At 38.3% G+C, this 15162-nt stretch overlaps 2 protein-coding genes across 3 annotated transcripts; both read right to left on the reverse strand.

Annotated features, from left to right (window-relative positions):
* Positions 1-1045: 1045 nt before the first annotated feature.
* On the reverse strand, positions 1046-3586 carry LOC113353534 (GDSL esterase/lipase 7-like). Its single transcript, XM_026597105.1, has 5 exons — positions 3229-3586; positions 2907-3037; positions 2571-2819; positions 1562-1814; positions 1046-1452 (listed from the first exon to the last, which is right to left on the reverse strand). The coding sequence occupies exons 1-5, from the start codon at positions 3476-3478 to the stop codon at positions 1229-1231; spliced, it is 1107 nt and encodes a 368-aa protein (XP_026452890.1). The 5' UTR covers positions 3479-3586; the 3' UTR covers positions 1046-1228.
* A 1475-nt stretch (positions 3587-5061) lies between these two features.
* LOC113348038 (U2 small nuclear ribonucleoprotein B''-like) lies at positions 5062-8883 on the reverse strand. 2 transcript variants are annotated; one of them, XM_026591729.1, is made up of 10 exons: positions 8449-8883; positions 7532-7594; positions 7270-7354; positions 7079-7153; positions 6710-6788; positions 6489-6534; positions 6128-6231; positions 5943-6012; positions 5598-5680; positions 5062-5409 (listed from the first exon to the last, which is right to left on the reverse strand). In XM_026591729.1, exons 1-10 carry the CDS (start codon positions 8788-8790, stop codon positions 5379-5381), a joined length of 978 nt encoding a protein of 325 aa, XP_026447514.1. In that variant the 5' UTR covers positions 8791-8883; the 3' UTR covers positions 5062-5378. The 2 variants fall into 2 exon arrangements, with proteins under 2 accessions (XP_026447514.1, XP_026447513.1); XM_026591728.1 differs by having other exon boundaries at positions 6128-6237; positions 8449-8879.
* Positions 8884-15162: the final 6279 nt, after the last annotated feature.

The raw sequence follows: 15162 nt of genomic DNA on the forward strand, positions 1-15162 counted from the left end.
TCACATCTGTAACAAATAATGTTTGATCTATCCTTATTTTCTTTCCCTTGGTTTTGATCATTCTGACTTGTTGTTCTATCTTGTGAGTTAAACCTTCCTCCCCTTCCTCAGCCTCTGTTTCCTCTACCACCTATTCCACGACCTCTTCCTCTTGTCGCAGAGTTTTGTTGGTAAGAGTTTGTGTACAAGAGTTTTCCTTGAGTTTCTCCATTGTTTTCTTCATCAAGGATTCTTTCTTCATATGCTTTCAATCTTCCAATTATATCTTCATAGCTAGTCTTCTTTAAATCTAAGACTTGTTCGATAGAAGATATGGTATGAATATACTTGGATCTTGGTAAACTATTGAGAAACTTCTTTACCAGTTTATCTTCATCAATGGATTTTCCAAGTGACGCAGCTTTTGAGGCTATCTCTGATAGCTTTCCTGCAAAGCTATCAATAGTATCAGTGTCTTTCATCTTCACTCTTTCAAATTCAGACATTAAGGTTTGAAGACGGGCTTCTTTAACTCGATCAGCTCTGAGATTACGTGCCTTTATTGCATCCCAAATTTTCTTTGAAGTTTCCTGTTCACCAACTTGTAGAACAAGACATTCTGGTATTGCTTGAAAGAGTAATCCAATGGCAACATTGTTTTTGTCTGGGTCCAATGTACTAGGATCAATTGTTTCCCAAACTTTGTAGATTTTCATCAGTACCTTCATTCTCATGGCCCATACTGTGTAGTTTGTGGCGTTGAGGATTGGAACTTGTATTGATGGTGGCGTGAACTGTTTTGCACCCACAATGGTAGTTTCGTTTTCCATGGCTCAGAAACAAGCTCTGATAACAATTAATGGCAACTGCAAGATGAAACTTAGCTTATATAAAGACAACTCTCTTTATTGATGTTTAGAAAATCTCTCAAAACTAAACACAAGCTCTAATCTTGCTCATATGATCAACCACAACTTTGGTGATCATATATATATAGAACTATGAATTCCTTTTCCTAGTCATATTACCCTATTACATGTCTTTCCTTTTCTTAGAACTAGATGACTTCTAATTCCCTTAGGATTACATCAATTTCCTAATCTTGTCCTAACCAGCTTGTTAGTGACTTCTATGTTGAAGTTTAACCAACATGCATCACTAACAAATTTAATCTTCGTTTTCACTTATACGTTTGAGCTTTGTTTCTTTTTCTTTTTGATTTTTTTTGCGTACATTATATGACTTTTTCTTATAATCTTGCGAGTTGTCCGACGCTTATGGGATAGCAATCAACCGAAGCTTCAGCCCTAAAGCTTCTGTTTGCTATCACTTGGTTGACGAATTGGGTTGGGTGGAAAGCATCCCAGAAGACATATTTGTTCCTGTTTGGACATGGCTTCTCCAAAGGCAAGCAAGTAACTGCACCACCATACCTCCCATTGCCACAGCAAGCATGGTTTACCACTGTTAACCCTATCAAATAACAATCGCAACATCACAAACACAAGAAGACTGTAAGTACGTAATATCAGTCTCAGTCAAACTCAAAACTTTGTAGTTTAAGGTTTGCGTTTCTACTAACCAAATTGGTTGGGGTTTTGAACCATATCGTTAACGGCCTTGTAAACATCTTGGAAGACTAGAGTTGCGCCGGGTAAGTTTGAGGTGAGTGTTTTCGAAAGCTGCAAGAGTCGACTGTTGAACACCCTGACCAAGTAATTGACGTGCTCTATGCAACCATGCTCGCCGCTAACCATGCTTAACTGACTAGGTATGCACCCTAGTGGCCCTATTGCAACCAGCACCATCTTTCTCGCCCCCAGATTGTACAATCTCTGCAACCCATGCACATGAAAGTGAGACGTTTTTTTAGACTAATGGTGTCGTATACGAATACATGGTGTGACCAGACCTACCAATCAATGCGTGCGTGGGGGATCATTTTGGTATGTGATTAACATACCTAACTATTTTACTAAGTGTGGTCTGTGGAATGCAATGGACATAAATGAAGAGTAAAAAAACCATCCCTCAGCTAAATTTAGTAATGAATTGTAACAAAAACAAACAACTTTCTCAGCATTTTCGTGTGCAAGAGGGGATGGATATAAATGCAATAGGCATTCCCTTGGGTCTTGACCGAAAATGTAAATGAGCTGACACATGCATGATCTACCCATATCAAAATAAATAAGTATAATACAATAACATACCCTATAAGTCATTGAACTCTCTCCATTTAATTTGTAGGATAAGGCTAGCTTCTAGGGTAGGCATTCTACAAACTCTCTCCAAGTCCAACGGCGGAGCCGTAAATTCAGTCTCTCGTTCCCATCACCCTCCAGATTTAGTTTACTGGAAAAGATTATATATATATTTATGGAATGTGGCAATAACTTTTCAGGTAGGAGGTATTGTTTAGGTTATATCATAAGGTTTGTAGGTAACCCATGAAAACTAGCTAATCTATACGTGAGGCTTATGTGCCTCACTCTAATTCAGTTGTAAGAACATAATACGTACTTAATGCTAAATTAGGCTACTTTAAAATACTGATAATTGAAGAATAAGAAGAAGTGAATGAAAATTACCACAAGTTGATTGGATAAGGTGGAAATGAGATAATCAGCAAAGCCTTCAGGTGTGAGGAGTTTACTACTGGGATACAGAGTCGGCATGAGATAGTTGTTTATGTAGTCATTACTACCCATTGCGATGTAGTACATTGATTTAGACAAATATTCTGAGAGGTCTTCTTGGCTCTTGAATTTACTTGGTAATTGCAATTTTATGGTCTTTTCAAACATCAATAGTTGTGCGTTCATTGATACTCTAGCTGCCTGCAAAAGAACACCAAAACCACTCAAACCCCTTAACCATTATCTAAAAACAGTTTATGAATATGAGGGTGTGTGTAGCCAAATTACATAGTTTCCTCCAGTTTCGTCGAGTATTCCTGCTGCAGCTGATGCGTAATTAAATCCTTCTAAGCCTATATTTGTTCCTTTTGACGCCAAACTTAGATACGGTGGTATGAGTGGTAACCCAAGCATCCGTGCTATGCAACATAAGAAAAAGCAAAACGAAACTAATTACACAAAAGTTGAAGAGTGTGTAGAACCAAATTTAACTAAGGCCAATCTTAACTATGAAACTGCTGACCATGGATTTTAACCAAGGACTATTCGACAGTAAAACTGAAAAGTATACAAAAAAAAAAAAGAAAGTAGTAAATAGTAGTAAAATTACCGCCATAATCGACAACGGTAAGACCGTTGCAAAATCGACCGGATGGATAGCCGAAGTCGATTCCATAAGGAAAATAATTAGACCTTGCAATAGCTGGTATGTAGTTGTTGTTACCATTATCAGTTAACGAATCTCCAAAGATATACATAGCTGGTACTAACCTATGATCAGCATAATCACCTCGTCCATTGTGACCATAAACCATAACTACAAAGCAAACCGTACAACAAAAAAGAAGTTGAAACTCCATCTTTTTTGTGCTCCTTCCTTTTGGTATAACAAAACTTTCTTCCTCTCCTTCTTTCTTTCTTTCTTGTACTCAATGCTATATAAGAGTGTGAGTAAGCTTGAAGAAAATAGTTAATGAAGTCAAATCCAATATATGGTAGGTTGGTGGTTATGAGTTATTGTCATTTTTACTGTGTTTCTTTAACTTAGCTATAATAATAGTATGTCTGTATTCAGTCACTCCTTATTCATGTTTCCACTGCCATGAGTTTTTTGCTAAGAGCCTACTTTTTTTTGTTTAAATACCATTGAGTGTGCATTTGCACACATTTCAAGATAATTTCCATTTTTGGTTAACCGAACCATGACCTTTGCTGGTATGAGTAGGAACCCATCGCTGTTTGAACAGCTTCATTTCCCATTGTTGCTGCATTATTTATTAATAAACCTCGAGTCAACTCATCTATTGATTTTCTGATATGATTTAGGCCAAATGAGTCACATGAGTCATGGGTATATATCACTGATCAATTGTATTTATCAAACCTTCTGTGCTTAGCATGTGTGAGGTTTTTATTGTTTGGAATTGCAGTGTTTAATTGGAGCTGCAAGGCCCATACTGTGTATTACTGCCAAACCAATACCAAAACCAAACGCCAAACGTGAATGAATACTCTAGGATAATGGGGGTAGGAGTAGCGGCATTAAAAACATTCCACATGTGGCGCGCTCTTTGCCAATTAACCTCGCGTCATATTACAAGAAGGGGAATGGGTCTCAAGAGAAATTGTCAGAATTAAGATCTACTGACTCTACCAGTAGTTTTGCTGTGCCAGTAAGCGTGTCTTGTTTCCATGATTCAATTTAATGAGATGTGGCGACAGAGAATTGCAGAACTGAAGGAGCGCATATAATGCAGAATATACAGTGGTTGGATCTGAAAGCCTTAATGGCCAGAACAGTTGGTTGCTGGGCAAATGTTCAGCTGCTGCACCAATAGAAATAAGTAAATTCAAGGTATCCATGTACGGTGTCTCCGTCTTGTAACATATTTCCTTAGGGAATTATTTGAATAAAACAGATCTAAATTTGGTCTAAGACTGCATGATATGACACCACCACATGGTTTACATTATACTACCAGCCCATTTACTTGTACACTTCAGATGACAGGTGGAACAAGTTGTTTCTGCTGAATCTTCAAGTTGTTGCTTAGTTATGGGTTTTTATGATTATGAAATGAATGGGGAGCGAACACTGGCTCTCCGCAGAACACGTAAAATAGGACTAACAATATGTAACTGAGAGGGGAGAAATCACATTGAATGTAACAAACACACAACTGCCAAAGAGGTTCAAGCATGGAGAGGGAGTAAATGGTGCTGATGCAAGTAAGTTGGCATGCAAAAGCAATTTTTTCATATGTTTGGCTGAGAAGCTGTTCAGATGACTACCACATTTCTGTACTGGTGAGTCCTTAAAAGAAGACTTTAGTCCACATTTCTGTACTGATGGACTTCCAAAGGTGATAAAGGGAAAATGGTAAATCGGATATCAGTTTTGCATTTATATATTCAAGTTTCGGAGAGAAAACAGTTTCATATACGCAAATCAGAAAGTGAAAAGATTTGATTATAAGCTACTTTGGTGTATGAACTGGAATACTATAGATAAATAGAGTTTAGAAAACGAAGCAAAGAGTCAAAACATCTTTCATAAACATGTGACCCACTAAAGCAGTTTTTCATCATCAAGATGTTGCGCTCTACTGTTTTGAGACTCAGGTATCAGATCAAATTCTTTAAGATCCAAAACAATGCTGACCTGGTAAGGATAAATCTCTAATGGATGGGTAGGCTGATAAGTCAAGTAGATTGATAGGATCATGCCTGTCAAATTCCATATCCACTCTGCCTCGACTTCTATGGTTTCCTCATTTTAGACCTCGCATATCTGAGCAAATCAGTCAAGAAGAACACAGGCTTTCAATCTTGAATTCAACCATAGCATTTATGAAGAAGATATTATGAGTCTAACATAGTAATCCAAGTGAAAAAAAAAAGTAACCAAGAAAAACCAATGCGTGGAGAAGAAAAGAAAGAAAGAAATTTGAATCCATAAAAATAATAATGGAAGGATACTCTAAGTGCAAGCCACCACGATCAGATGATGGCAGTGTGGTTCCTTGGAGACTTTGCATGGCTTCGTTGGCTTGTTCAACCTCCTATAAACATAAGAAAAAAACGGTTCATGTCACAGGAGTCATGTTGTTTAGTTTGAACAGTGCTCTAAGCTTTCTGAAATCAAGTCCTAGTCAAAATACATTCGGATCGAACACCACTTTTTATCTCAGCCATGTCATTCAGAAACCTTAATGCCTTTAAGTTAGCACGAGAAACCGTAGCTAGCTCCCAACAAGGTTATTCTGGGAGGGTTCCCAGCTTCTTAACTGGAAAAACAATTGCTCACAAAGGAAGCCTATTTACCTCAAAATCAGCAAATGCAACAGGCATTCCACGTTTAGCACGCATCTTAACAATTTTGAATCCAGGATATCTGTACCAAAAATGAATTGCGACTTGCGAGTTCAATAGAAGGACAAGTGAAATAGTGAAACTAATAGATTAAGTGCCAGCGAAGAAAATATAGACACTATTTTAGTGCAACTTACGGGGACAGAGCCTGCCTCAGTTCATCTTCTGCGCAATTTGGACCCAGATTAGCAATAAACAATGTCGAACACGGCTGGAGCTCCCCTTTTGCTGTGTTTTCTGACTGCTCCTATAGAATAGTAATTGCATAACAAGTAAATATCACTTCTCACAAAATGCAATCCAGGAAATAACCAAGAGGACAACATGTATTCTCAGAACCAGATTTCAAAATATTATGCAGGTCCCAAAATCAAGGATATAAGGTAGAAGGGTATGTTACTTATACCTTGAACATTATTTCATATTGATTTAATGATTCGTTGTACAGATACTGCTTATTGCTAGTCAAAGCAAAGAAAAAACTAAACCCTTACTTACATTCGCTGGAGCTCCAGTATCATCACCGTGAATTGTGGTATCGGCGCTGGAAGATATAAGACGATGTCAGCATTTGTAAGAATACCAACTTCACGAAAGAAAAAGAAAGAGCTTGTGCATCTGAAACATAGTGCCCCAATAAAAGATTTCCCTTCTTCCTGATAAAAAATACCATTGTATCAACTAATTTAGTAGTGTAAGTGCTTCTGAGTGCATTGAACCTCTGTGCGGTTGTTAAACCATCCTTGTTGCTGGAATCAGAATTATCATTGCCAGATGGTTCATCAAATCCATCATCTCCTGAACGTGCAAAAATGTGCCAAAACATGTGCAAGTGAGCCATAAAATCAAATTCTGGTGAATGTGTCTCTACATGTGAAACCTAAGTTACAGCGAATATCGAACTTTACTATTATGATAGACAATTAGACATAATTCTGGTGAACATGTCTCTATATGTGAAACTTAAGTTTTCCCTACCTGTCGAAGATAGCAATAGATCTTTCAGTAGGTGGTGTGTAAGGTACTACCAAGGAGAAAACTCCATGGTTCTTTTTTACAATGAAATATAAGATATTCTGTATCATTACCGTCATTGCTTGAGGTTTCTTTCTCATCTGCTGAAAGTTTCCCTCTCTTGTCAATTACAAGGTATCCCCCAGCTCCTGCAATAAATAGTATCAATCGACGACATCATTATCTAGCCAACATAATATTCCCTGATTGAAAATTGCACATAACATTAACCAAAAGTTAATATTGCATAATTTGTTATACTTGCCTTCTCGCACACGTTTTGTCCGCGAATTTGATCTGGCCAGCTCAATATGCAGACAAGCCCCTGATTGGGGGTCAAATGTTGCACCCTGAAAATCATATTTAAGCATCAAAATCGGGACACAACCAAAAACTTACATGCCGCATATTGAAATCACTGTATTCCCGATATGCAGATTGCCAAATTTTCTTCAAAAACCTAAAAATTTGGACTTTTTTAAAAACAGATAACCTGTAGGCTGTAACAAATAAAAACCAAATCTTACATTTAATGAATTCATTGCTGCCATTGCTGTGTGGTGATTAAGGAATGTGGCAAATGCTACAACCTGCAAAATGAATCAAACTCCGTGAATATGTAAACATGGTTGGCGTTTTTTTGTAACGAATAGAGAAAATGAAAGAACATCCATACCCCCACACACAAAAACGAGAAAAAGAAAGCCAGAGATATCGTCAAAATAGCTGGTAATAACTACTCTATATCACAGCAAAACTGAAAACAATCAAACCGTAAAACGCCACACTAACATAATCTATAACATCCACTATGATGCCGTTCGAGTGAACAAAAGCAAATGATGCTTTCCAAAATAGGTCCCCACCTAACACAACAAACTCCATGAAAGACACTCTACTCGCTAGCTTATCAGCAGATAAGTTAACCTCTCTAAACACCATTTCCCAATTAATAACCAAACCACTTCTCCCAATTCCTTCCCATCTAAAAACGATAACCACGGAAAGTTGTTGCCTTGAAGAGCCAACACTGCAACTTTAAAGCCAGACACCCCTACCATTATGTTCATTACGACAGATACTACACCCCCACCACCAAGAAAGATCATTACTGTTGTAAATTCACTATTGCACCACTAAAATTCTCCCTACTTCAAATCAATGCCATGAATTCGATAACATTACAATTGCAGGGGGGAAAAACAACAAAGAGCCATGAATTAGATTACTAATGCATAAATAGGCTTTGGGAGTCAATTGCAAAGTGGGGCAAGTGCCCCCACATCCCCATACCTGGATCCTCCTTGAATTTGCAATGGGTTTCTTAAACTCTTTCTAGTTCACTAAAAAATTCTAGAACTAGCCATAAAAATCACAATTTGAAACCCTAAAAAAACTCTAAAAACCCAAATTAGAATGAACAAAAAGATGGGATCTTTGATACCTGATTGCCACGACCAGTATATTTAAGTTGAGAAAACTCAAACCCTTGTCTTCTTCGAAACAAGTTATGAATCTCTCTAGCTTTAACATCATCAGGAAGACCAGAAATAAACAGAGTATTTATATCACTGTTCTTATTTTCATTGTAATTTATTACATTGTTATGTTGAAGAGGAATGTAACTAGAAGGATCATAAGGTGGATGATGATGATGAATTGACACAGGGGAGACAATAGAAGAATCTGTGACTAGTGATGTATGATGATGGTAAGGAATTGAAGGCTGAGATTGATAAAGAGGATTAAGAAATCTGTGATTTTGATTATGGAAGTGAGAATCCATGTCTCTGGTTTCAGAGAAGTTTTTATGTTCAATTTCTTTGATGGATAGATTTCAGCTAAATGATAACATTGATTTCTGATCTCTTTTTGACGTGAATCTCTAGGAGACGGAACGTGTTAGCTTTTTCGGGCGTCGGGGTTCGAATGCTCCCATTGGGGCGTGTGTGGATGGTGAAACCCTAGTTAGCAATTGGGCGAATTATACGCGGATAGTTCCGTATCCATATTTTACCCGTACTAATCGGGTACGAATTTCCCAAATTCCGACCTATTCGGTACTAGTAGATGTCAGGCTCCCTGTACAGTTGGCCTAACCACAGTTTCACAAGTTGATTTTTGATTAAGAGTTCATATATTTTCTATATTATCCATTTAAACCATAGAATTTTTATGGTTCTCCACAGACTCCTTTTGAAACGTTATTTTTTTTAGATAAAACCTATGAATACTTATTAATTTAATTTTATACATAGGCCGAATTTTCTCTCCCGTATTCACATATATAAAACGAATTATACACGTAGTATACCGTTCCGAATAATTCCCGAATTAGAAATGGTTGACCGAATAGTGGACCGAATTTATCTTCCGTCGAAACGAGAAATACACGTTGTTAGAGAATTGCTCGGTCGAACTCGCATGCGTTGCTATCTCAAGCATGTTTATCAATGTTAGTGATCAAAACTATAAGTCTTGATTTCTAGTATTATAGCTAAGTCTCGGACTAGGATAGAAAGTGTAGTTGAGCTCAAGGACTTCATGGCGATTCATTATACAAGTAGAAGAACTACTCAAGGAATAGGTGGAACTTCTCGACAAAAAGATATGTGAAGACTTGAACTTATCTATCACTCAAAAGTCTATCTACTCTATCTCCTACTCTTTGAGACAAGAAGTCGTATGCTAAATTTAGACTTTGATTATACACATTTGGTATTTCGAGCCGAGTATACCTCGCCTATTTATATCTCGAAATATGAGTTGGTAAGCTTTTCGCTTTAACAAGTTTATCTTTACCATGTGACGAAAGTCATGATATGTTTCAATCATCTTGAAAATTGCTTTGACGAGAAATGGTGTAACAATTATATAACGTCCTCTAAGAATGTTTCAATGATTGAAATGTGAGTTTAGATTACATAACCAATGGTGGACATAAGCATTGTTGTGGAAACACATTTATGTGTAAGTCCTATTCCTTGAACCAAAGTTTGCGAACTTTGTTGATCAAGAAAACCGGAAGAATGGCGTGAGACAAGTCCGCGAACTGCCGAAGTTCTCAAACCCGAGAATTTCTGCTTGAGTTGACAAACTACTTGCGTAAAGCTAGGTCCGCGAACTCATTCCGCGAACCCAGTCCACGAACCGGCGAAGTTCCCATACCCGAGAATTTTCTGCTGGAGTTTGTAAACTCTGCCCGGTAACTTAAGTCCGCGAACCTAGTCTACGAACTTGAGAAGGTTATATATCTGAAGATGATTTCTGAACTTAAACTTAAAAAGACTAAGGAATGAAGTTTGCAAAACGTGGCCAAAAAGTTCATGAACCGATTCAAGTGAATTAAATCATCTTTGCTTCAATTGTGTCTTGTGTAGTACATGAGATTTCCTTGTAATTGAACAACTCTCTAACTCGTTCATTTGAAGTCATTTGAACTAGTTATGGTGAAGAAGAACGTGGTTGATATGAAATGCTCATATGGCTAACCTTTTGGTTACCTATTGTTGAATCAACAAGTGCATACGTCTGGGTACGGTTAACAAACATAGAAATGTGCATTGTCAAGTGTGTGTAACAAGCTAAGTTTCCGATCTAACGGTTGAGAAATATTAGCTTGAATCTAAATTAGGTTTTCATCTAACGGTGGATATTGATTGCTTTGTTAATAAGGTAACTTAATTGCAAACCCTGATTTGAAAGACTATATAAGGGGAACTCTAGTATCTGTGCAAAACCAATCCCCACACCTCACTTGTGATACTAGTTTGCATACTTGAGTCGGTTTTCCTTTAACCTTTGGTTTTCTTCTTCTAAAATCAGGTTAACGACTTGGGATTGTGAAGCAAGACCGATACTACTTTTATCGTAGTTGTGTGATCTGATCTTGCATCTTCTATCGTACGAGTACAATCAGATTGATTGACTTGAGATCGATATCTCCGATAGGCAAGATATAAAAAGTAATCACAAACATCTTCGTCTCATTGTTTGTGATTCCGCAACATCTTGTTTCGCTACCATACGATTAAGACTGTTGTGAGGTTATTGATAACTCTAGGCTTTTCTTCGGGAATATAAGACCGTATTATCAATTGGTTCCTGTTCACCTTGATTATTATCAAAAGACGGAACAAAACCTTTAGGGTTTATCTGTGGGAGAAACATTGATCCTTTGATAGACTTGCCTGTGTGATACAGATTTGTTTATTATCAAGTCTTCGACTTTGGGTCGTAGCAACTCTTAGTTATGGGTGAGATCAGCTAAGGGAATCAAGTGCGCAGTATCCTGCTGGGATCAGAGGCGTAGGGAGTACAATTGTACCTTGGATCAGTGGGAGACTGATTGGGGTTCAACTACAGTCCAGTTCGAAGTTAGCTTGGAGTAGGCTAGTGTCTGTAGAGGCTTAATATAGTGTGTGTTCAATCTGGACTAGGTCCCGGGGTTTTTCTGCATTTGCGGTTCCCTCGTTAACAAAATTCTGGTGTCTGTGTTATTTCTATTTCCGCATTATATTGTTTATCTTTATAATTGAAATAATACAGGTTGTGCATTATAGATCATCAATTAGAATATCCAACCTTTGGTTGTTGATTTAAATGATTGATCCTTGGATATTGGTCTTTGGTACCATCCAAGTTATTCCTTGTGTTTGATTAAAGATTCACTGATTTCAATTAGAGTAAATCAAAACAAGAGAGAGATATTAACTCCTTGAGAAACTTTTACCTAGATTGAGTCTGACTGTCTAGTTGATTCTCTAGAAAGTATTTAGGATTTAGTCCATACAGATTGCTAAGCGAAATATTGGGTGGTGTTGTTAGACCCCCGCTTTTTCACAAGTACGTATGCCGTCCCGAAGGTTTTCCGTACACCGAATTGCTAACTAGGGGTGAAACTGAGCATCCTAACGCCAAGCACTTTGGTGTTCATTTCTCTTAACTATAGCTTAATTGAAGCTAATGGTGAGTTTGGATGTAGAATTTTAAAGGTGAAATTCATGAGGAAAAAACCAACAAAAAGTCTAGATGAAGACATGTGAAAAGTGAAAACCTCCAAAACCGCATAGGCACACAGAACACATTGCGAGAAGTAGTCATTTAAGCTAAGCATTTTTCTCTCTTGAGAATTGCAGCTAGTATCTGGCTTTGTCTTCTTTTGGTGTAACATACGTACACTATAGTGCTTTCGCCGATCGGGTTCATTCAGCGTAAGATGAATTTGATCCCTACCTTCACCGTAACTCGAGTAATTTCCATGAATTTGGGTGTTTTTGTAACTTTTTTTATTTGTTCAGATTGTGACTATAAATTTCGGCAATAGTAAAATTTTTATAAATGGTAAAATCTTCCTCTTTAACCTTATTTTTACTCTCTTAATAAGTTAGTTTCATAGTTATTTCAATTCTGAAAATAATAAATTACTACATAGTCATATGCATCGTGCTTATACTTAATTGTTAGTTGATTTTATAATTGGAGACACAATCGGGACAAGTAATTAAGGTTTTCTCGCTAAATTTACTTTGTTTTGTCAAGATCATGGTTTAGTCCGTCATCTTGAAAAAGAAAATTTTGAATTGTGGTTTAAGCAAAGGCCTGATTTCGCAATATTTAGCAAATATTAGAAAGCCTGACCCTATAGAACCATATATCTTAAATACATATTTAGTCCTTTGACATATTTGAAGTTAAGAATCCGTGGATGTAGAATCCTTTTCAAACTTAAGTATTCTCAAAACCAACCCACTAAAATATTAGACCGGATCATAACATATCGTGTAGAGCGTAAATTGATATTGTTTGTTCATGGTGTTAGAAAATGATGTGTGCTACTATAGCGGGAGGTCCAACAACTACTGAATCCAAGCTGATATCAAGTCAAAAGAATATTTAGAGAAAACTTATGCGTCTGTTGAATCGTCGGCATATAATTCATCAGGAACCGAGCCATAGTATGTTTTTTATTTATTCTCCGAAAGTTTTTTCTCGCAGATTATTATTAGAAATAAAATGTTTAAAGGGAAGGCATGTCATATTATTATTCTTACTCTACGTATAGAAAGTAGACGGTAATGAATTTAAAATATTCGTAAGGGATTTTGATTTCTGAGCTTTATCAAACATCACAAGTGCCAGTTTTGGGGTTTATGTAAAATTCCTTGTTGGAGATGGTAAATGAAGACCCTAACATTTTTGTATCTCTTATGTCATAAGCTTTGCAGGTTATTTTTGGATTTGAGCAATAAATAATTAAGGTATCTGTAGTTTTACATTTTGTGATAACTTGTTCACATGCTCTTGAATTCAAATATTATAAATTTTATTTGCAGAACTGCAAATATTTACTAAAGTTTTAAGATTTTATTCATCCATCTTTTTCTATTATGATAATAAACTTAACAAAATTTTGAGTAGACCAATAAATTGTCGCTAATTGTTAGGTGTTTGAGGGTGAAAACGGTTTCTGCTGATTTTGGTAATTTCGGGTATGTGGGTGAGAAACGAATTTAAACCCTAAACAATGTACTGCAAGGGAGTACTTTATATTCGAGAGATCAATCTGTACAAATCAGGCCTAAACCAAGAAATGGCCGTTCCAGGAGAAGGGTTGGTTTTGGGGAGGGAAGCGAAGAAAGTTTTGAGACCAGAATAGTTGATTCTGGAAGAGTAGTTGTTTCATGACTTGTATCAGAAAGTGGGAAGCTAACAGATGGAAAGCTAGCAAATGTTTTCTGAGTGTTGTATCCTCCTGACCTGAACTTGTTGTTCGGTGGAAATAGGTAATGCCTATTTATACAAGTCGAAGTGAAACGTACTCTGGTCTCATTAAGAAATGGAAAACGGGTGAGTAAATAGGAGGAGGTGGTAACCGGTAACGCTTGGAATTGATGTTCCATAAAAGAAAGTGTTTCACCATTACTCCATGTATTTACTAACCGCCTCATCCTTATGACACTTTCTTATAACAAGCGTAGTGTACGCCGCACGCTGTAAACCGCCAAACCAATACCCAATGAGCATCCCCCAGTTTGTGACATGTGTTGATGTCTCGAATGTTTTCGTGGAAAACATATAGCATGTTGATGTTGTCTGGAAAGTTGAGCTTGGGAGACTTGCCGTCTCAGTGGTGACCTTCAACGGTCGAGATTTTGCATCTTAAGAGAAAGGTAGCCGTTGATTATTGCAACCTTTCGTTTGGTAGCCAGTGGCATGAAAGTATGATCAGTATGGCTTTAATATGGCCCAGTTTAGGCGCGGCCAAAAATTAGGGTTTTGGCTTTGTTTAGGCGCGACCAAATTAGGGCCAAAGGTTGCCATCTTTTAGCTGGTAACCTTGGACGGTTAAGATCTGCATCTTAGATGAAAAAGTGGTTGTTGATTGTTGCAGGCCTTCGTTTTGGTAGCCGCATAGGGAAGGCCGGGATGGTATGGCGCGACAAGGTGGTTGGCATGCCATTGGCACATGTGGCATGGCATGCCTTGACGCGGTTTGGTGTGGCCAAAATTAGGGTTTTGGGCCAAAGGTTACCATGCGTTGTTTGGCGACCTTGGACGGCTAGGATTTGCATCTAGGATGGAAGGGTGGTCGTTGATCGTCGCACACCTTCGTTTTGGTAGCCGCATGGGGAAGGACGACATGGTATGGCGCGACAAGGTGGTTGGCATGCCATTGGCACATGTGGCATGGCATGCCTTGGCGCGGTTTGGCGTGGCCAAAACTGGGGTTTTGGGCCAAAGATTACCATGCGTTGTTTGGCGACCTTGGACGGCTAGGATTTGCATCTAGGATGGAAGGGTGGCCGTTGATCGTCGCACGCCTTCGTTTGCATGGTTGGGGCCAAGGCAAGGCGCGGTTGGCTTGGCATGGTGGGGCCAAGGCTTTGGTATGCCATTGACGCATGGTGCGGCTAGCATGGTTGGGGCCAAGGAAAGGTGCGGTTGGCTTGGCATGGTGAGGCCAAGGGTTTGGCATGTCATTGGCGCATGGTGCGGCTAGCATGGTTGGCATGCCTTGGCGCGGTAGACGTGGCTGGCATGGTTTGCATTGGCACAGTGGTGCGGCTGGCATGGTTGGCATGCCTTGGCGCGGAGATGTGGCTGGCATGGTTTGTCATTGGAACAGTGGTGTGGCTGGCATGGTTGGCATGCCTTG

The sequence above is a fragment of the Papaver somniferum genome, chromosome 2 (genome assembly GCF_003573695.1).
Source record: "Papaver somniferum cultivar HN1 chromosome 2, ASM357369v1, whole genome shotgun sequence".
Lineage (NCBI taxonomy): Eukaryota > Viridiplantae > Streptophyta > Magnoliopsida > Ranunculales > Papaveraceae > Papaver > Papaver somniferum.